Source organism: Musca vetustissima, unplaced genomic scaffold (assembly GCF_032173495.1).
Source record: "Musca vetustissima isolate MV318-11 ecotype Yass unplaced genomic scaffold, APGP_CSIRO_Mvet_v1 utg25784, whole genome shotgun sequence".
In the NCBI taxonomy this organism is placed as follows: domain Eukaryota; kingdom Metazoa; phylum Arthropoda; class Insecta; order Diptera; family Muscidae; genus Musca; species Musca vetustissima.
Genome location: NW_026885801.1, coordinates 48,704 through 72,516, shown reverse-complemented (window position 1 = coordinate 72,516; position 23,813 = coordinate 48,704). Strand labels below are relative to the sequence as shown.

At 34.0% G+C, this 23,813-nt stretch overlaps 2 protein-coding genes across 2 annotated transcripts; both read left to right on the top strand.

The window, feature by feature from the left end:
- Window positions 1–7,326: 7,326 nt before the first annotated feature.
- LOC133333044 (uncharacterized) lies at window positions 7,327–11,355 on the top strand. The gene is made up of 4 exons (XM_061541379.1): window positions 7,327–7,457; window positions 7,528–7,630; window positions 7,699–8,647; window positions 10,922–11,355. Exons 1-4 carry the CDS (start codon window positions 7,327–7,329, stop codon window positions 11,353–11,355), a joined length of 1,617 nt encoding a protein of 538 aa, XP_061397363.1.
- Window positions 11,356–15,227: 3,872 nt separating this feature from the next.
- Window positions 15,228–16,029, top strand: LOC133333043 (zinc metalloproteinase nas-14-like). Its single transcript, XM_061541378.1, has 2 exons — window positions 15,228–15,372; window positions 15,431–16,029. The coding sequence occupies exons 1-2, from the start codon at window positions 15,228–15,230 to the stop codon at window positions 16,027–16,029; spliced, it is 744 nt and encodes a 247-aa protein (XP_061397362.1).
- The last annotated feature ends 7,784 nt before the right edge of the window (window positions 16,030–23,813 follow it).

The following is a 23,813-nucleotide window of genomic DNA, read 5'->3' as shown; positions in this document are numbered from 1 at the left end:
TTGGCTCAGATGGTTTTTATATCAATACAAATATTAAAATCCAAAATGGGGCCCCTGGGTCCAAGTTTTGATATAGCCCCCATATAACCGTACCTACCGATTTAAGGTACTTTTACGATCAAATTGGTTGTAATTTGGCATAGTGAGATTTTTTTGCACAAAATATTCATGCAAAATGTGGTTTTTGACACACATGGTTTAAAATCAATATTATTTCCTGTATGGGAAAAGGGGTCTTCAAAACACACGTCAAATAGTTCGGCTGTAAAAGAGTTTATAAATATATATAAATACCCAAAATCAGGACCGCTATATAGGACAGAAAAAGTTGACCAGAGCAAACAATTGGTACTCATAGAGAACTCTCTAAGCCAAATTCCAGCTAATCAAATTGGCTAATAGATAAAAATGTCCTTAAATCGGGAGATACGGTTATATGGGGGCTATATCAAAACTTGGACCCAGGGTCCCCATGTTGGATTTCTATATTTGCTTTGACATTAGAAACATGTGTTTTGGGTAAATACTCAAAATAGGGGTGCCTTTGTATGGGGGCTACCAGTAAACGTGGACCTACATACATAAAATTTTGCATGGACATTTGGTACCCAAAAAGAACACTCTGTGCCAAATTACAGCCAATTTGGCCTTAAAATGTGTCTAATAGGCAAAAAATACCTTAAATCGGGAGATACGGTTATATGGGGGCTATATCAAAACTTGGACCCAGGGTCCCCATGTTGGATTTCTATATTTGCTTTGACATTAGAAACATGTGTGCAAAGTTTTGGCCGCCTATGTCAAGTGGTTCGGCAGTTAATGAGTGTATACCCAATTTTTGGGTAAATACTCAAAATAGGGGTACCTTTGTATGGGGGCTACCAGTAAACGTGGACCTACATACATAAAATTTTGCATGGACATTTTGTACCCAAAAAGAGCACTCTGTGCCAAATTACAGCCAATTTGGTTGTAAAATGTGTCTAATAGGCAAAAAATACCTTAAATCGGGAGATACGGTTATATGGCGGCTATATCAAAACTTGGACCCAGGGTCCCCATGTTGGATTTCTATATTTGCTTTGACATTAGAAACATGTGTGCAAAGTTTTGGCCGCCTATGTCAAGTGGTTCGGCAGTTAATGAGTTTATACCCAATTTTTGGGTAAATACTCAAAATAGGGGTACCTTTGTATGGGGGCTACCAGTAAACGTGGACCTACGTACATAAAATTTTGCATGGACATTTTGTACCCAAAAAGAGCACTCTGTGCCAAATTACAGCCAATTTGGTTGTAAAATGTGTCTAATAAACAAAAAATACCTTAAATCGGGAGATATGGTTATATGGGGGCTATATCAAAACTTGGACCCAGGGACCCCATGTTGGATTTCTATATTTGCTTTGTCATTAGAAACATGTGTGCAAAATTTTGGCCGCCTACGTCAAGTGGTTCGGCAGTTAATGAGTTTATACCCAATTTTTGGGTAAAAACTCGGGTATTTACCCAAGTATTTACCCACGTCTTTAAAGTATCGTAAAACTATCCATTCTAAATCGATTTGATAACAGAAACCCGGAAATAGGGTGCAAGATGTTGTATTACCGATTCAATATAGTAAATACCCAAATAAATACCCACAAATGGGTATTTACCCAATTTACCGGGTATTTACCCAATTTACCGGGTATTTACCCTTTGGGTATTTACCCACTGCCCATCTCTAAACATCGTTTTTAGTTTTTGGTAGAAAGATCGCAAGCCAATGGAAAATCAATATATAATATTACAAATCCCCATATTAATATGTTTTTGGTAGTAATATTTTCCCATTCCACACACTTTCTACTCAATTACCCCCATATATTATGTAAAAATCAAATACACACTTACATCTCTTTAAAATTTCGTGATCAATTTTAATGTCCCGATTGCATGGTCTCGACAAGTTATCGGCCAAAGCGAACAGAGATAAATGCAAAAACTGACAAACAGCGAGACATGAGACGGCTGCGGTAATATCAATTCGTTGTTGGACATTTTAGCTGAACGCTTTAAGCCACACAAAAACGGAAGGAAGTATTTCATTTCCGTTATGCGAGCAATTGCCAGTACAACTACAACAACACAAAAAGGGAACAGCAAATGCATACAGATACATGCAAACACTAAAACATTTTTCAGCAGTGACACACAAACAGGCAGACCGACAGATGAGTGGTGGCGGCAAACATACAACTCTTAAATTGCATCCATTTGAATTTACTGACAACTACTACAACAAGAATAACAACTCCAATTCAATTCCGTGCAAATATCATCACAAATACTATCCAGCTTCTGTGAGTTCTAAGTCTTTTTATGCTTTTTTTCTCCTAGCATTGCAACATTCTACACTCATCCCTCTCATTCATCTCGTTTGTATGGTCATTCATCCTGGAGAGCATAGCATGGCCACCACCACATTAGTTACCACAAAATTCAATTGCTTTCACGTCGAAATGAGTGGGCGTTCCACGCTCAGAACAACCAACTAAGCAGCCAAACAATCTTTCATTCCGTCGTTCGTTCGTTCATTCGACGGACGTTCGTTGTTTTTGTGGTCGTTGTTATGTGGCTTCTATTAGACTGCAATTTTAGGATTTCGCTCTTTGCTTTGTGGCATCATCATCATCGTCGTCATCCTCATCGCCAACATCGTTCAGTGCGGCGGCAATGAACTGTGTCGAAAGTAACACACAGAAAAAAAATCTTCATGATTTCGGACGTGCATGTCGTTCAAACATTAATCTCTAGGCTGAGGCTAATGCTTACGATTTACAATGATTGTCTTTTGTATTCTTTTTCAATGCACTACAACCGGCAAGCGGAGAATTAGAATGAATGCTGAGAGCTGCAACATATTATGAACTGCAATCCGTCCATATGAATGGCCTTTATACTATAATCAGAAATAGCACGGTCCTTTTTCAATATTTCCGAAGTCCTGACTCACATAATGCCCAGAAACAAAGTCATCAAAAACTTAACCAATTGTATGTTTTTAGAACATGGTATACTATGGTCGCGTAGTGCATGACCCAACTCGACTATAGCCCACTTCTACCTATTATGTTTATTTTATCCATCCAAAGACAAATTCATGCTTTCTGAGGCCAGAAATAATATTGATTTTTCAAATGCATGGTGGTAATAAATAATCCATGACGGAATATTGAATAATAAATTATTGAAAGTCCAACGAAACTAGCAAGCAAGTTAGCCTACATCAAATATATATACATATACACACGTACTCATATACTTGTTAATGTCTGCGTTAAAAATTGACAAGGCAAAGTGTCATATGCATAAATATGGTACGCCAGTATATTTTATAATTTGCATTGAATATGTTGTACATTAGATAGTAGTTTATTTATATTAAATCACTACACTCAACATATTTTTTTCAAATGATAACTAATATTTTATACCAACAATAAATAGAAGTTTCCTCTCTAGTACTTATGCACATACTCCTATTTAACCAGTCTACCAAAAATGTTGTAATGCTACTGCTTATCTTATCACTTACAGCAGTGGTGAAATACTCTCCCACGCAGAATTTCTTTCCATTGTAAACAAATGCAACACACACAAAATGTAAATACTAAACGAGTTTACTTTTTTTCCATAATTTTGTTAATCAAATTAAGGTATTACTAGGTTAACATTATTTATAATGAGAGAAATAGAGTGAGAGAGGTAGGTTGAGTGAGGAAGATTGTCATACATGTGGAGAGTTTACTTTTTTTATCGGATATAAAATTTTTGTCAACAAATGTTACTCATTGCGTATGAGTGGACGGAATAGGGCTTATCTTATCAGATGAAGAAGGTTAGCTACACTGTTGTGAAGGCAGTATTGTTTTATGCAATGAAATGTTGAACACAAGAGGAATAAATAATTAATTTAATAATTGAGGAAATAAAAAATTAAAAAATATATTACAAAAACCTTACCATATTTCCCAAAATTTTGATTGTTATAAGTAATATCAAATGTGTTATTTTTATTTTGTGGCCTGAATAAAAAAATCAATTTTAATTATTTATTTTTTAACGGAAAAAATGATAGTTGGTTAAATATTAAAATTATTATTTTTCGTCAAAAATAAAAATCATTTCAGGGTTATTACATTTTCTGTCAGAAAAAATAATACTCATTAGATTAATTTTATTTTTAACGGAACAAATAGCAATAATTTTTAGCAGTTATAAACCAACGTTTATTTTTTCCGTTGAGTAATAAGTCTTCACATGGGAATTGTGAGTGTTTTCTCAAGATCACTAAATATTCTTAATGGGCTCGTCAATACGAATCTATTCGTATATGACTATAGGCGTCCAATGTTTCTAACAGTTTTTCGTTCATATTTTTAGAATAGTACGCTTGGTAGGGTGGAACATAAGTCTAAGTCATATAAGGATATACCTATCAGAAACAAATTACAAGCTACACAGAAACACTCCTCACGCCCCATAAAGCACATAAAGTTTGGCCAAAATCGGTGCAGTCGTTTCTGAATTTAGCGATCATGGACATACACGTAACTTATATATAGTGATATTTGTATAATAATATATTCAATTTGTCATTTCATTTATAACATCTCAAATATTCTTCGTAGACCCCATTATTCTGGATCTGTTGAAATCGCGATAGAGATCTCAATATTTAAGATATGGCTTTGAAATGCTGGCTTGACGCCTATGATGTTTGGTATTACAAATGGGTTAAATTGGTCCTCTTTTTCGTATTGCCCCCATATAACGGTACTGGCCAATATATATTCGGAATTTTTAAGGTTTTGTGTGCATTTTGGAATTTGACATACATCTATTTATATATATCCTGATTGTCATGTCTTAGCATAGCCCCCATATAAAGGTTCCAGTCAATTCCAGTTTCTTTGTAAAAAAAACTTTATCTAGAATATATGTAAAGTTTATTGATTATTTTCTGTTAATATCCCCATAAAGAAAACACAACACATTTTAGGTTTTTTTTTGTGTTTGCTTCTAGTAGCATTTTCCGTCCGATGTGGCAAAAATCGGGTAATCAGTTAACAAAATATTTCTGATAGAAAAATTGTAATATGCATACGTCCGCGTGTTCCCACAGCCTACATAGAAATGTCTGACACCCTTTTAGCCATCGACCCGGATTTCCGTAATTTAGTATTTCGGGTTATCTGATAAAGACATATTTTCCCAGAAATTTTTAATACAATTCCAAGTCATCCCAGATATTTATGGAGTTATTCCATATATGTAGGTCCAATTTATTTTTAATTCGACTCAGTTGAATAAGATGATGATTTTGCTTGTCTGAGAATAGTTTTTTTGGTTTGTTTTCAGAGCAGTGCCTAGGACTAAGTTGCATCGATATATTGACTGACTGACTGATTTAACGATTCATTAACGTCCAGACGAAACGGCTGAAGCTAGAATTTCGGGTGAGGGTCACTCTTGGTGCTAAGGTGACAGATAAGGCTGGGTTTTTGGAAATTCGTACTAGAACGGTACGAAAAGTACTAAATGTGATACCATTTGTATTTGGCGAAGCGGTAGAGCTAGAACTTTTAAATGAGGGGTTTTTTTTGACATTCGAACTATAAGTATGCGAAAAATACTAAAATGTACTAAATTTATTACAATTTCGTAGCGTGTGAGTGGATAGAAATTCGTACTACTGCTTACTAAATTTGGTACAATTTTAATTGTGGGTGAACCGATAGTGTTGGCATCCTGAAACTTGGATTAAGGATCACTGTAGGGGTGTAGGTTTGGGTTAAATAGAAAGTTTTGGAAATTCGTACTACTGTGTACTATACTTAGTACAATTTGAATTGTGGGTGAATCAATAGAGTTGAAATCCTGATATTTGAATTTGAAATTATTGTGGGTATGTAGAATCGGGGTATGCAGGAAGTTTTGATGGATGGTTGAGGAGGATACTTTTGGAAATAACGTGTGCTAAATGAAACTAAATTTGGTAAAATTTATATTTAAGTGAACCTTTAGAGCTCGAATCATGAAATTTGGTACTAAATGGTACTCAAATTCGATTTATGGTCAATATTAATGTGCAGATTTTTTGTTTTTCTGGCATATGCAGTGTTTTGTGAAAATAGCATAACATGTTTAAATTATTCCCACATTCGTTAACGAAGTAACAGGCATATGCTATATCATAAAAATGATATATGTAATTATGATAAAATTAATGTGACAACAAAATGTACACATTTTGGTTATGTCGAATATCACCAAAGTTTGTTTTCAGTTATGTATCTACTTAAAAATGTTTTTAAATCGTGTTTTGTCTGAGGTTGCTTTTTTAGCATTACCTTATAATTAAGATTTTATCGAATTCATGATTTCAATTGTATTTCATGATGTAGGTAGTATTGGAAATTCTTACTTATGATTGTTAACTGATACTCAATTTGGATTTGGGTGAAGCTATATTTTATTTTATTTTTTAATAAGTATTTCAAGAGTACAAAGGGTAAAAATGACACCAAATTTAGTATAGAGGTAGATTTCTGTTGCGTTCGGAATGGCTGTGTATGCTTGAGATATAGAGGTGATTTTGAAAATCGTACTATAGGAGAACATATGTACTAAATGGTTCTAAAATGTTAAAAATGATCGATACTGGGCTTAAAATACATTCCACATTCGCTATCGATGTAGCGGGTATATGCTAGTAATATAAATATTTGCGAATGATATGCTATACACATGATACGAATATATATTTTTATACTATCCATCATAAGATTCATCAGAGACCCCATAGTATATAATCTTGTCTTGTAATTCTATATCTATGATTTAGCCATATCTGTATGTCTGTTGAATCACGATACAGATCACAATATTTAAGATAGAGCTTAAAAGTAAACGCTAATATTCCTATTAATCCTAGGCTGGCTGTCTGAGAATAGTTTTTACTAACATAAATTTATATATTTTTAGAATTTTTTACTGCAAACATCTTTAATAAACATTACACTTTCCCTGTAGGGTGCATACCTCCAAAACATTGTTATCTTCTTATCTATTGTTAAAACTGATAAGGACAATCGCCACAATTATTCGCTTACAAACTTCGTCATAGCTGTTAGTCACATTTTATAGTTGAAGACGACAACATCGCTGTTAAACGAAAAAAGAAAATACATTGCACCAATTAAACAAAAACGCTCGAACAATAAAGAAAACATTTACTAACTTCAGAAACTACAGATTCTAACAATGTGAAATACAGATTATGTCACCAATAAACATATTAAAACTGCTCTGTCTTTTGGGTCTAACCACTCTAACAGGGGCAACTAATTTCGTGTGCCCAAGATTTTGCAATTGCGATGTGTATTTACAACTGAATCGGGCACAATGTAGGTGAGCTGAAAATATTTAATATTTAGAATTTAATAATTATTTAATTTGTGAAAAAATATTTATTTTGCAGTGGAAAGAGGCTTATAAGTGCCGATGTGGAATTATCGAAATTTGTACAAATTTTGGACTTGAGTCACAATGAAATCACTGCCATTGATAATGCTGCCTTCAAGGTAATTAACATTTGTTTGCTGTCAATAACAGTCTATTGATAGATAATTATATGTGTTTCCCCATCTAGAAATACAACCACTTGCGTTACCTGAATTTGTCACACAATGCCATACAAAATCTGGATTTAGATAGCTTTTCACATTTGAAACGCCTAGAACAATTGGATCTTTCATACAATCGTCTGGAATACCTCGACGATAGATTATTCGAAAGAAATCGCCATTTAGTGGAACTTAATTTGGAGGGTAACAAATTTATGTCCATCTCCAATAAGCCTTTGCTGCGAAGTTCCTCTCTGAGAATACTAAGTTTGAGAAATTCTCAATTGAGTTTCATACAACCAACATTGTTCGATGAATTACCCAACTTGACGGAAGTGGATGTATCAGAAAATCTCTTAAATACCTGGCGGGTGGAGGATTTTGTCACACTGCGACATTTAGCACAACTAAAATTATCGCAAAATGTTTTCAAATGCGACGTCGAGATACAAAAGAAAATCGCGGATTTAAAAGCTCAAAAGCTTGGTATACAAATTGAGCTCAATGAGTGTACAGCAACACCGAAAATTCTTAGCCAAGGTATTGAGAAATTCCAAAAAATGGTTATGTTGGACCAACCTATAAATGAGTCTGAGAATCCTATAAATATCTTCAAGCAATGGCGTTTAAATTTCGAAAGTGAAGAAGATTTTGATGATGACAACGATGATGATAAACATTTTGATGAGGATGATGACGATGTGAACAGCGCTAATCTAGCCAATAGTGAGTGGCTACGCTTTGCCCCCGATGCTGCTTTGTGTGATACCGAAAAATACAAACTCTGCCACAGTTATCGCCAATGTTTGGTCAATCTAAACACGGCATGGCATGAGAAACGTTCCATGGATTCGTATGTGTCGAGTGAAACTAAATTTGCTTTCTTCTTGGGTGCAGCTTGTGGCATAACCGTTGTCATCTGCATACTCACCTGTGCCTTGTGTTTGAAAAATTGCTGTGAATCCAAACGAAAAGGTAAGGGTAATTAAGGCTATAATTTCGTTCATGGGAGATACCAGCAGAACTAGCATTTAAGTTTCATGCAGAATGAGATTTTCCGCGAGAAACTCAGTTGTAAGATTGCGATTTGTTTTCAGAGGAGTGTCAAGACTAAATGGTATATATTATGTTGGGGAAAAAGAAATTTTATTATGAACTATAGGACTAGAAGTCGATTTTCCCAATCCTCCCTAGATACCAATTTTTTTTCTGGCGAGTCACTGTAGATATGTGTGGCCTAGCGTTGTTCTGGTGGAACACGACACCTCTACTGTTGTTTAATTCTGGCCGTTTCTGATCAATTGTTGACAGTAGAGATTAGAATTTAGGGTTTGGTCATATGGAAGCAACAATAAATAATCCCCTTCCAGTCCCACAAATACGTAGCAGAACCTTCCTGGCTGTTAGTCCTGGTTTGGCAATCGTTTGAGGTGGTCCCTCCCAAGTTTTGGCTTTCTGAGCCTTGTAGCCGCAGAAGAAAAGGCTCTACTTAGGCATTTGAGGTATGTCCGTCTGTCTGTTGTAATCACTCTAGCCTCTAAATGATTTGAGATAGATCGTCAAAAGTTTGCATAGAGTGGTCGTTTGTATGCAGGCAGGTCATGTTGGATAATGGGTTATATCGGTCCACGTATAGCCGCTATATAAGAATACCCCCAATTTTCGATATTTTGGGGGTTTTCAGCGCGATTTCAACCGAATTCGCTAAAATTTGTTACTTTGGGTTCTTATGGGTACCAAGTTTTTCTATTAAAATTATAATTATAAGTCCATTGTTTCGGGTAGACCATATATAAGGTTACCCCTAATTCTCAGCAAATCTTTCCACTAAAATTATAATTATAGGCAAATTTTTTTCGGATATCACCCATATAAGAGGACTACCCAATTTTTTGGGTTTCTTGAGAGAATTTTCCAACCGAAATTTTGTACATTGGATTCTTATTATGTACCAAATTTCTACACAAAGTATTATAAATATAAGTTCACTTTTTCTGGTAACCCTAAAATAACGTTACCACTTTTTCGACCGAATTGGCTTTTATTTAGTACTATGATTTCATATTGGGTAGCACATCATTTTTTCGGGTAGCACTCATATAAGAGTACTCTCCAATTTTCGGTACTTTAGGGTTCTTGAACGGGGTTTTCAACCGAGTTCGCTGTAATTTGTAGTCGTATATGGTAATAAATCTCCCTCACAAATATTGAATTCTAACAGGATTTAGTCATCTGTTGTAATCATTCTATTTTCGGGACATATAGAGATAAAAACCTTCAACGTCAGCTTCGAGAATGAAATATATCTGCCCGCATTTAGGCCTAGGCCCCATATAATGATACCAACCGATTTTAGGTATTTTTATATTTAGCGTGAAGGTATTGTGATGCACAAATGTTACGTTCGAAATTGCTCTATATTAATCCTCAATAAGGCCTCATATAATGATAACTCAAAATTGAACCAGCAGCTTTCACCCCACTCCCCGAAATAAAATCCTGTCTACGTTGGCGATGACCTCATATAACTTTGGCCTCTAAATGTCAATATTTTGGGGATTTATACACATGTTCGACGTCAGTCCAATACTGTTCATAAATGTGTATTTGGTGTACATTATGGTTTACAACAAACGCTTGGTACAATGGTTTATAATGGTATATTTTTTGACATGTTCCCTATATTTTCATTTCAACTATCGGTATACCTATGGTAGAGTGATTTTTCACTTGTTGCTACCCTATTTCTCAATCCGGAGTGTCTTTAACGTAAACAACCTACTAGCAGACAATTTACTTTTGGGTTCATGAGAATACGAGTTTCGAAAAAGATCTGATATAGGGCTTAAGGTGTCGGAGTCTATGTGTGATATCTATCCCTAATATAACAAATATATCTCCATTTGCTCACACAATACCAACGGTAACAGATTTAGTTCATTTCGTACACATGTAGTGTGTGTTTCCAAAAATCCAGTTTATATGGAAATCCACATATACACCAATGCTAACACACTTACAAAATTTCAAGATTCTCGCTTCTTAATCTTTTGTTATGACAATCTTTCAAAATTACTTATTATTTATGAAAATCCACTATTGTTACGTTTAATATACAATGTTACCTGGTAATAAGTAATTTAAATATTTTTGATTCAACTAAAAAAATGTATAATTTTTTGTATATATACACATCACAAACTCACGATTTCCCAAACTAAAATTCTCGATATCTTTATCTTCTTGCAGATCGCTTAAGTGATGTTGAACATTCCGGATCCGGCGATGTCAATACTCCAGCATTAGCACGTCAACAGTTGCCACCACAAATTCGAAGACAACCCCGGCGACGAGTCGCCACCTCCAATCCTCCACAACGTGCTCCCGTCGTACGCTATGAAGGTCCTGTTGCTGAAAATTTCCTTTCCCGTTTATTTGGACATCCAGCACGTCGTCAATATTATCGAACCATTAATCAAAATACAGCCACACTGATTAGACGCCTGAGCCGTAGTAATTTATTTAACAATCGTCTGAGTCAACATTTTGCCGATAGACAAAATTCAACGGATGACAATAATGCGGACACGAATCACTATTCACCATCGGCACCACGGCCTGAAACCCCGCCACCATGTTATGGTGATGTGGTGGTTAGTGATTGTGAAGAGGGACGAAAGTAGGACTATTTAAAGGAGTGTTGAATATTATTTGTTAACAAAAATAAAATCGAATTAAATTATAGTATGAGCATGCATTTTGAAATTAAGAATGAAAAATGTAACTAAATTAAAGAAAAAAAACAGTATTTTTTTTATTTTTTTTATTTTGAAGTAATAAGTTGCCTGTGATTTTTTTCAATGCTTGTCATTGTTTTCAGCGTCATAGGGGGAATATACCAACAAGTAGTAGAGAGAATAAAATAAGACTTAATATATTTTCCAAGACGATTTTGTGGAGTGTTCCTTTTTAATATTTTCAAGTTGCGGTTATTTAAAATACAATATTAGGCGTAAAATTTTAAGGAACATAATTTAAGGCTATAATAGTTAATACTTTAAAGAGTATTTTTTGGTAAGGCCATCACAAGCAAAGCCTTTCAGAGGTTGAATTTTTTAAATATCATCTTCTCTGAGACCCACATGAAATGCATTTCTTAAGAAAATATTTTAATGGGGCCGTAAAGTAGTATATTTCATATATATTATGGATTACCTCGCATGAATGAGCTTCTTCAGATGGAAGCAAAACTTTTGAACATGGAAGATCCAAGTCTTCTTCAAGTCATTTACAGATGCAAGAACTTAAATTTAAAGTCTTCCAAATAAAATACTGTTCTCAGCCCTTTTATAAACCCAAGATCTTATTTGAAACTTTAAGAGTTTTTTTAGCTTATTCTGCCCGTAGAATTATTGACATAGATTATTTTTTTAATTAGAAAATTTAGTAACTCTTTGTCATTTGCCATAAGAATAAAATTCTATGTCGACTTACGCATGTCTGTCTGTTAAAATCACGATAGAGATCGCAATATTTAAGATAGAGTTTTGAAATTTTACTCATACATAAAATACTCCTAATAATCCTAAGATGTTTGGTATGGCAAATGGGATATATTGGTACACGAATTGTTGTAGCCCCGGGAACGATAACCCAAATATTCGGTATTTTATTTCGTATTTTGCACAACCCGGCACCAAAAATATTGACCCCAATACTCGGTATTTATACCCTTTACCACACGGTGGTACAGGGTATTATGTATGTGTGCATATGTGCAAAAGGCAAAATGAAACGAGATATACACATGGTTCCTTTTAAGAATTACTTTTATTATTTTTTGAGTTACCGTGCCTGCCATTCGTAAAACATTGCTTCGAGAAAAAATGTTTAAAGTTTTGAGAATTACTCTTGCGGTCACTTGATGATGACACAATAAATCGGCTATATCTTCTAGAGTTATTGAGATTTTGACTTGAATTTTTGTAAAGAATTGGAAAGTGTGATATTTTTTAAATCTTTTGTGTGACAATCGACAAAAATTCCTAAATTTCCTAGGACTTCATTTTAAATATATATATATATACATTCAATTCGTTGAATTATTAAATGTGGTATCAGACCTATAAGAGACTAACGTCAGACGGTGCCGACTATATGGTACTCTACACTAATTTCTTATTGTAAGGTAAAATAAGTTATATGTGAATATATATAAGTCGATTCAAAAATTAATCAATTCCGAAGTGCCGGTAGAATTCCATGCCACTCGACTTAATCCGCAATCGGAGAAACGTGGAGCTATGACGCAGCGTTTACATACAACGTACGGATGTATATATAGATCTGAAGCAAGTTGAACACTAGCCAATATAGGCATTAATCGGTAGTCCATGAAAAATGTCGTGTCAATGGGACAGACATAATGTCTTTCTTTTCGCTATTAACATGACATCGGGTCGATTATATATGTGTGACGTGATAGGAATTCAGTACAATCTACACACGGACAGGGACTACCGCAGTTGGGCCCGGACAAGGGAACAAAAAATCATTGCCGACAATTTTGGGTTAAACATTTAGTGCAAAGAAGGGTTGGTAAGCAAAAGTAAATGTTAAATGTAAAGTGTTCGAACTCCGAACCTTTTTATAGAACTATATTATTTGACCCATATTTGGACGAACTAATTGTAAATATTGCAAGCAGATTTCTAGAAAATTAAAAAATGATGAAACATTACCAAAAATTGTTGTTAAAGAAATCGTAAAATTTTATGAAAATTACCTGAAAGTGGATATGTGGATCGTTATATGGAAACGAAAGATTCCCGACCATTGTTTTATAACATAATTATCTGCAAATTTTATTTTTTTAACTTCGCACCAGCGAGCCCAAAATAAACAACTCAATTGTTTAACCACAAGGAAGTCTGAAATTAGAATTAAAGCTACATCGGCTGCCAAAAGGACGTATAGGATCTTCAAAGTACTTAAAATTTTGCTGGACCTTTATAAGAATGCTGTGCCAAAACATCGACCAATACAAATGCAATAGTTGTTTTTCATCTAGCCTGTAAGAACTCGGTTTAAAAATGCGAATTTAATCTTCAGAATACCCAAATGTGGAGGCATACCAAAACGTGGACCATTATTGAACATATTTTGCGAAGAAGTTTTTTACCCACTAATAATCCCAACTCAAAATGCCTGAAATGGAGCGGAACCTTAAAGAGGGGCAATGTCGAAACATGGAAATATATTAAACAAATTCTTCCGAAATATTTTCACCCTGCTAAAATCTGAAATGGAGAGATACTATAAAGCGTTAAAACATGACTATATTGAACATTTTCGGCACAAAGGGGGTCCATCTTGTAAGAACAGTAAAGCCAAATTACGAACCATTCGGTAAGACAATACGGTTTACGAAAATTGGCCAGGATCAATAAATATACTTTTGATATGAGAAATTCGATGAGTATTTAGAGGTTTTGCAATCGGAATGTCATGCATAATAAATTGTCCTCTTTATAATGGGGGGTATACAGACAGACAATTACCTCGTCTGCTTGTTCTTATATTACTGTTTAAAAACAAGGCGTGAGTTTCTTAGAGATATTTGATGTCTGACGTCGAATTACAGCTTTGATTTTTTTTGTGTTGGTATAGTTCGTAGAACACAATTCAAATGATTGATTTAAAAGATTTCATCTGGATTTCAAGATACTGACAACATCTTTTCAGTAATAGTTGGATAAAAAAATTATTTGATTATATGTTATCCAGATAAATAGGTCCTTAATATACACATTTTCTCATATTGTATTATTTGCGATACTTTCAATGAATATGGTGAAACTGATATGACACTCAGAGTAATAAAAACAAAATGTTCCTTTTTACACCGCCTACAAAATCAGCACATTTCAGCACATAGTATGCTACGTCGACTTAGCATGCATTAAAGTTCTTTACGTTTTTAGATACTACGGTCCTTAATTTAAATTCTCTGAAATTTTGGTAATCATCGGCCAATCCAAACCAAAGTTATAAGCAAAAATGTACTTAGCATGGCACGTAAGATTTAAGAAACTTCCATACTTTGAGAGCTTCTGCTGAAAAACTCACTTTTCCGACTTAGCATACTATTCTACGGAGGCGTCGATTTGATATATGACTGTATGGATATCCCTAGAATCCTACTACATTTTACGTCTTACAAATTCGATTCATGTCAGGCACGTGTACTAACTGAGAATATTAACCCCGTTTTATAGCCCCCGACTTAAACGAATTAAATGCGTAACCAAATTGCAATTCAAAAGATAAGATTTTAAAAAGGCGATTACAAATTTGCCCCTTCGATTTATTATCATCCACCAGAATTGATGCACTGCCCAGTTAACTGATTGCAATAAATTGTTATTATTATTTGGGTATAAATTGTCGAAAATTTTCAATTCGATCATCATCTGAACATCGACAAAGACCGCAAATGTCTAAAAAGTGCTTTATTTTCACTATCCTCATATTTTTGACAATTTCATGGGCTGTGATGTCCATGGAGTTTCAGGATGACGATGAATTTGCTGGTGGTTACATTGAGGGTGACATGCTGCCTGATGATTCCTCGCGTAATGGCTACCCAAATAAAAAATGGCCATTTGGAATACTCAAATATGTGTTTTGCGGAAATTTTAGTAAGTGATCCCGGTGAATTCTCACTTTTACAACTTTAACTAATGTCTCTCATTTCAGCTGAGGCTCAGAAGGATTCGGTGCGCAAGTGCTGTCAATTATTGGCAAATAAAACGTGTGTTCGTTGCGTGGAAACATGGCCCCTAGATTATGGTTATGTGTGCATTACTAACGACAAGCAGGGTTGCTATTCAAATGTTGGCTACCTGAACAAATGGTATCAGGACTTGAATTTAACTCCGACATGTTTGGAAAATTACATTGTTGTCTGCCACGAGATTATACATTCGCTGGGTTTTACACACGCTCACAATGCCTACAATCGGGATGATGTCTACCGAGTCAATTGGGAAAATATCCAAGAAGGACAGGAACATGCTTTTGAAAAAAGGAACGAAACCATGGATTGTCTTGTCCCGCTGAAGAAGGACAGTGCAATGAGCTATAAACGCTTAGCCTTTTCGAAAAATGGTCTTGAGACTCTTACACCACTAGATGGCAATTATACCCAAATGGGACAGCGTACAAGATTAACAGATGAAGATATCGCCAAAATAAATAGCATGTACTGTTACAACAATTGTACAGCGACAACTAATACAACGACATCGACAACAACAACTACTACTACCACAACGGAAGCAACAATTATTGCATAGAATATTTTTGAAAAATTTATATGATTTTTCTTCACTTTAGATCTGTGAGTTTTCCTTATTTTTATTTTTTTCAGCTCAAGGTAATTTGAATACCTTTAAAAACAGTTGAATTAAAATTTAATAAAATTAAATTCAATTTAAATTTAAGATTTAATTACATTTTAAAAAATTGCATTAAAATTTAATTTAATAAAATTTTACTTGGAAAAATTATTAAAATAAAAAAATTGGTAGGTGTGATATTCTTTTGTGTTACAATCATGTACTTCTGCAAGTGACTTAAGTCGGGGTCAAACATTTTTTCAAGAATGTCTCTACAAAATTTCAATTGAAAATCTCAAGAAATCTTGAAGATATAGCCGATTTATTGTGTCAGCATCAAGTGACGGCTAAAGGGCTTCTTAACTTTAAACGCGTTTTTCTCTTTTGCGAATGGCGGGCACGATATCTCAAAAACTAATAACCCAATCGATTCCAAATTTTTACACGTTTCTCTGTGAGTGTATAGCTATCGTATGAACTAGGATAAAGCCAATCGGTGAAGATCTTCCTTATTTTTTAACTTGGTTTTTGGTCAAAAATCGGCGATTTTCCAAAAATATTTTTTCAAAGGTCCACCATTTTGTTAATTTTAGAGAGAGAAGTCAATAATCCTAGTTCATACGAGAGCCAGACATGTACTCTTTCTAACACCGTTGGAATTTTCGGATTCCGATGTTCCAGTGAGGAGTTATCATGCCCGGCATCAAAAATAAGGACTTTTCTTTAATTACAAAAAACAACAACAAAACAATATCAATTTTTTTTGTAAATTATTTGTCTTCTCTTTTAAATCTTCAAATATATATGTGCAAAGTTACAAATCTTAACAAGCATTGGTATTGATTTACCAGCCCAATCTTATGATGATCAACCTTTTACATTGCGTTGACTTTCCAATCGTTGTGGCGCTTACCCGCCTTGTAAAAATTGTAAACTTTTCCGTTACAAATAATATCACTTAAAATTGTTGTTGTGGCATTCAGCTTTTTTAGTTTTTTTTTAGTTCGTATTTTACTTTTACATAATGTTTTTTTTACTTTTAAGAAAAAGTAGAAAATGCGACATTTTCGTTTTTGGTATTTGGTGTTGTTTGGAGCTGTCAGCGTTGTTATTATCACTGGCACTGGTAGAAGCTAGCCAGCCAGCAAGCCATCCAACCAACCAAACAGTCCACCACCCGGCAATGACAAAAGTTGTGGTGGCTGGTGTGAAACTGAATTCGGATACGGTGATGCTGTTGTTATTGTTTTCAACAAAGGATTATGCATCAAAAAAAAGTTTTTCATTAATTTTTGAATGTTTTTCGCGAGCAAAACTGCTACTTCTGCTGCTGTTGGCAGTGGAAAATGTTTGCAGTTTTTGGCCAATAGCGGGGCTTGTTTCGCAGCAATGGAAAAGTTTTGTCTTTATGTGAGTTTTTTATTGTAATTTTTTTCTGTGGAACCTCTACATTAGGTATAATTTGAAGGTGGGTGCATTTGTTTTAAGAGTCATGCCAATGAGGCGCAATTTATTTGAAATAATTACCTATGATCAAATATGCATAATATAACAATTTTCAATATAGTTTTTAATATTAAATGACATAATAGGTTCAAAATTGAAATCTTCAACAAAAATATGACTTAGCAGTACTTACATACTCACCAAGATGCAGTGCAAACATAATTCCAGAACTTAACAATTCCTGAAAAAATAAAATAAAAATTATGCGTATAAGTAAATATTTGTAAACTCATGATATCAATTTCTTTAATTTTGAAATTTAAATTCTGTAAGATCCAAATTGAGTTCGGATATTAAAAAAAAAGATCTATATTGCTAATTTTGGTAGTGAGGTTTGACAGCCAATGATAATACAAAATACCAAATTACAGACAATTAGGTTGAAAAACGTGTCCAACTTTCTCAAAAATACTGACTTGGGCCAATATAAATAATTTTTAGTGCGGAGTTGTAGTGGAACAATTCGGAACTGTGACATACACTGAGAACCCAAAATCAGAGCTCCGAAATGCTCGCTCGAATTCGAGTAAAGAGTGAAACTCGCTCGAATTCGAGAGGGAGTACTCCTGCGAGTAGAAAAAGTAAATAGAGTATACTCTATTTTTCTCTGCCACTCAAATAAGAGCGCAAGTGCTTCGCTCGTTTTCGAGTGGGAGTGAAATACGCTCGAAATCGAGCAGATTACACTCTTGCCGAGTACTCTTTTATTTTATTAATTTTTTGTTGTGATACCGTTGTTTTACTTGATGTTGTTTGTGTGCATTGTTTGTTTGTTTTGTGATGTTTGGTTTGCTGTACTGCTGGGAAAGCATGCATCAACAAGCTCGTTCTCTGCGTTCTCTTTTGATACTAAAATTAAATAAAGAACCACTTATGCATTGATGGGTTTTCTTTCAAACCAGCGCTTTTTATATTTGTGGAGAATACTTTTCCACATTTTTTAATGAATACTATTTTAAAAATTTGTATGGAGGTGTTTATGCTTTTAAAAAAATATTGAGTTAATTAAATCACACGTTTCAATTCCTTTTATAAATATGAAATAAAAAAAAACATAAAAATCTTATATGGTATAAGATTTTTATTTGTACCTCACATGTGTAAACATTTTCAATAAACAAAATAATCGATGTCCTTTTATGTTTTTTGTACATGATCTATCTCCCCACAGCACACAAAAGATCAACATCAAAAAAGTTTGCTACTACACACACACACACAAATAACCAAACAACCAAATTTATTTGTCCACTCGATTTCACTCTTAGAGTGAACTCATACTCTATTACGAACATTTTGACTCACACTCTTTTTCTTCAAGAAGGAGTACTCGCGAGCACTCCCAAACAAAATAAAAGAGTGGAGAGTATACTCCCTAAAAAACTCGTACTCTTTACTTACTCCCACTCGGGAGTATTTTTCACTCACGAGCAAAATCGAGCAAATCGGAGCTCTGCCCAAAATACAAAATTACAACCAATTCGGCGGAAAAACGTGTCCAAAATTCCCAGAAAACCGGATACTGGGGGGTACCGTTATATGGGGGATACCCTGAAACTTGTGTCTATATTAATAATTTTTGATACGGAGATGTGCAGCGAATTCGGTTGGGAAATGCGTCAAAAATGCGTACCCATTATACTGAATATTGGGGGTTACCGTTTTATGGAGGCTACACCAAAACGTAGATCGATATATCTAATTTCCAATACCAAACATCCTAGGATTACTAGCAATGTCTCACTATGTTAAATATGAGGACAGTTCGGAAACTTTTAAGCCTAGCACAAAAAGCGCGGTATAAATAGAAAAATTAGGAATGGGTGCTGTTATTAAATATTTATATAAAAAAGATTTATCGGGACAAGAAATTCATATTGGTATGGTGAATGTGTTAGGTGAAAGTGCTCATTCATATGCAATAGTAAAAAATTAGGTTGCTGAATTTAAACGTGGTCGTACAAGCATTAAAGATGAACCACGTAGTGGGCGTCCACAAACAGCAACAACAACAGAAATTGTAGCCAAAGTGCATAATAAAAGAGCGTGAAATTTTTAGTATCATGGGCATCTCAAATGATCGAGTCCATTTAATTTTGCATGAAGAACTACAGATGAAAAAGCTTTCTGCAAGATGGGTGTCGCATTTTTTAACAGTCTATCAAAAACACATAACATTTCTCCAGCATGTTTTGATCGTTTTAAGCGAAATAAAATGGATTTTAGGCGTCGTTTCGTAACTGTTGATGAGATATAGCTTCACTATATTCCAATGACAAAAGAACAATCCGAACAATGGACTGAAACTGGAGGAAGTGCCCCAAAGAAGGCAAAAACAATTCAATCGGCTGGTAAGGTTATGGCAACGGGTTTTGGGACTTCATTGACTATCTGCAATAGGGTAAAACAATAAATTCAGAGTACTATTGCAACCTTTTGGATCAATTAAATGTACAAATTCGAAAAAAAACGTCATGGCTTGCAACACAATATATTAATTTTATCCAGACTACGCACCAGCGCACAAGAGTGTTTTAACAATGGCTAAAATCAAAGAATTAAAGTACGAGTTGCTTGACCATCCACCTCATTCTCCTGATTTGGCTCCCAGTGATTTTACTTGTTCCAAAATCGGAAAAATCCTTGCTGGCATGCGTTTTACCTTAAATGAGGATGCAATTACAGTTGTAAACCACTATTTTGAAGACTTTGAGGAAAACTACTTTAATCAAGGGATTGAATTGAAGATTCAGGAGATTATATTGCAAAATACAAATATTTTTCAAAAACTAACTATTCTCTTTTATTGATAGTTTCCGAACCGCCCTCGTATTGCGATCTCTATCGGGATATCAACATACGAATCGACATAGTATTTAGTTTTAAGGTAGATTTGCAACAACTATTTCCACGATTTAAAGAATGTGTAGATATTTTAAAAATATTTCTTACTATCTAAACAATGTGTGCATTTTCCTATAATTTTTCTCCATATCCAAAAATGCAAAACGAATACTTAGATTATTAAAAAAATATTTTCTGAAGATCCAACACGATATACATAAAAAAATTTCAATACCAACCTGTTCCTACATTTTTTATAAAATATTTTTCCAAGACCGATATGATGGGTATATTTTTCAAAACTCTTATTCATGATCGAAAAAATGGGTACATTTCGATAAAAAAAAAAATAAATATTTAATTTCTTACCAATTTTCAATTGCAAAGTAGCATTAAATCGTTGCTTTATACGCCGCATAATGGGTTAAACGGACAACCCTTTTCGGTACGTAAATGAGGCCTACGCCTAAACTTAAGTCAACATAAATCAAACTACTATATTAGAGGCAAATTGGTTCAAAAACGGCACAAAGTTCCCAAAAACCCCAAAATTAGGGAGTTATGTGGGGGTTACCTTAAAAAGTGGACCAATTTTCCCATTTTATCACCAGCATGTTATATTTGTAAAAGTAATTTTTAATTATTTTTATTTAATATTTAACTGAAATTTTCAACGACTATTATTTAATATCATCGGCAACAACTCTTAAATTTAGGTTTTGAAAGTAAAATTTTCTGGAAAGAAGTCTTATTTATGAGTTTTAAATACGAAATTTTTGACGATTGGCTCAAAATTACTAATAATTTAATTATATCATTTCATGTTAATATCATGACACATGTCAATGTTATATAACATTTTCAGATATAAATTATATTCAAAAAATGTGAAATTTCGTCATTGACCTGATGTCGGCATTGGCCGTGACCCACAATGATATACAACTTTACTGATGTAATGCTCAAAGTCCCCTATATGAAATATATGACGTTTTTTTCTTCACTACCTGAAATGCACTTTTTGCCAAAAAAAAAGCATTCCTAGCCCATAGTAGATTTTTAAAATATTTCCTCAACATACAGACAATGTGTAAAATAAAAAAAAATCTCCTAGACCCAAATTGAAAATATATCGAAATTCTGGGAGCCTAAAGATAGTATTACAGATATTCGTTATACTCCCATAGTTTTCAATACACGGAATTGTGTTCTACGTATCGTTTTTTTTAAGAAACAGCATCTTGGCTATTTGTAAAGATATCCTAAATCCAAAAAGTGGTATTACCACTTTTTCATCATCATCGTTGTATTTACCGCCATGGTCGAACTTATGCAGTTGTCGCTGTTGTTGTTATTGCAGTTAACTTTAACTTTGAAAATTTGTTGGTCTCTACTGTTGCGGCAACTGTAAAAGTTTTCTTTCGCTTTTTTGTTGTTTAGGTGGTGGTGTCACAATTTTCATTCTGTTTTATTTTTTTAGTTTTGTCCTGCATTGTCTCTTGTAGATCGTAAAACTTAACATATATATATATATATATATATATATGCATACTTATATCCTATATATACTAGATTTTCTAAGAAATGTTTTTGTTTTTATATTTATTTTCAAATGTGAGACAATTTTTACTCAAGTAATTTCTTGAGTTCCAACTTAACCCTTAAAGTCATATGTTTCAATTTCTATTTTGTTGCATACGTACTCCTATAAAGTTTGCCATTCAATGTGAATGAACCATTTCGACGATAATACATTTTTGAAGTTCGGTAGATTTCATACAAATTATAGATTTATTATTTACTCCTATTTATAGGATATGACAATGTTGATTCTCCCTTTCCCCGACATGAATTTTAAATTGAACCGTTGTTCTTTACCTTTGCCCATATTATTTTCACGATTCCTTTGCTCTTTTCTCCTACTTGTTAAGGGTTAATATTTAAGTTCTGTATTATCTACATAGAAGAATGAAACAGTTCTTGGTAAATGAATACAGTTTGCAGATTTTTGGTAATGTTCGCTTTGGGGAAAAAGTTTTTTTCTTGCCAAAACAATTCATTCAGAAAACAATGAGTAAACTTCATTTCTTATTGATATACAATCATTGAAGATTCTCCAAACCGACTTTTTTCCTCTTGTTTGAATCTGCAGTTTTTCAATCACAGTTGTAAAAAACTTCTGACGAGAAAACTAACTAGTGTGATAATGTTGATTAGCTCTAATTATGTACCAACGAACCGGGAGAGGTCTTAAAATTATTATCGATTCAAGAAAATATGCGTGCCTTTGACTTGCTAGTAGCGAAGTTGCAATCGTTAAAATATATCCTCCATCTACCCGAAATACTTCAATAAATACTCCGGACAAATCGCGAGGAATGAAATATGTTTAAAAATGTTTAAAAATAAATTTTCAAATGTAAATAAGGCTCAACGACCAGACTTCGTAATTGTCAGAAGAGAAAAAAATCAGCCGGAACTAACATATTGCCTATTGAGACTTTTAAATGGATACTATGCCATTCGGTTGAAAAACGTGTTAAAAATGTTCAAAAATACCAAATAATGGGGTTGGGTGATTTGGGAGAATCTCTCAATGAAAGTTCAAACGTTAAGTGGGGCTTGCTTAAAAAGTAGCCCAATATTTATATTTTTGGGCTATACAAAATCGTGGACCGATATATCACATTTTCAATAGCATCCTAGGAGTAGTAGCAATATCTTAAATATCATGATTTCAACAAACAAACGTGCGCCAATCGACATTCTGATCATTTATCTCTATCCCTTCACCCAAAATCCACATGGTACTCAATTACTTTTCGTATCCATAAGTACGAATTTCCTAAACTACCGTAATCCTAAAACTCCAATAGTAATTTTTTCCCAAATTCAAGACTCCAGCTCTATCAGTTCACCTCAATCCAACTTGTACCAAATTTAGTACCTTTCGTTTAGTACTATTCGTCCTGTGCTCCAATAGTAATCCTAATTTCTATATTTTGGTATTCCATCTCTATACGCTCAACTAAATGCAGATAGTACAAAATTTAGTGCCATTTAGTAGTTTTCATGCAGATAAGCACGAATTTCTGAAATGGAACATCTGCATCTTTCTAACTTTCCATCTCACTTCCATCTTCCATATCACTTTTGAATCTGTTTAATGGAAAAAAGGGATTTCAGAAATAAGTGATTTTTAGTACTTTTAAACCTTTGAGCCCCGATTTTTTTTCCGTAATCATAGAACAATTTTCTGTTTACAGATTTAATGCAACTATCCTAGATAGGATATGGACAAAATTTTACATCGCTACATTCTTGCATTCGGGAGATACAGTACATTCTTTCCGAAAAATAAAAGCCCAATATCAAGAAACCCAAATGAAAAA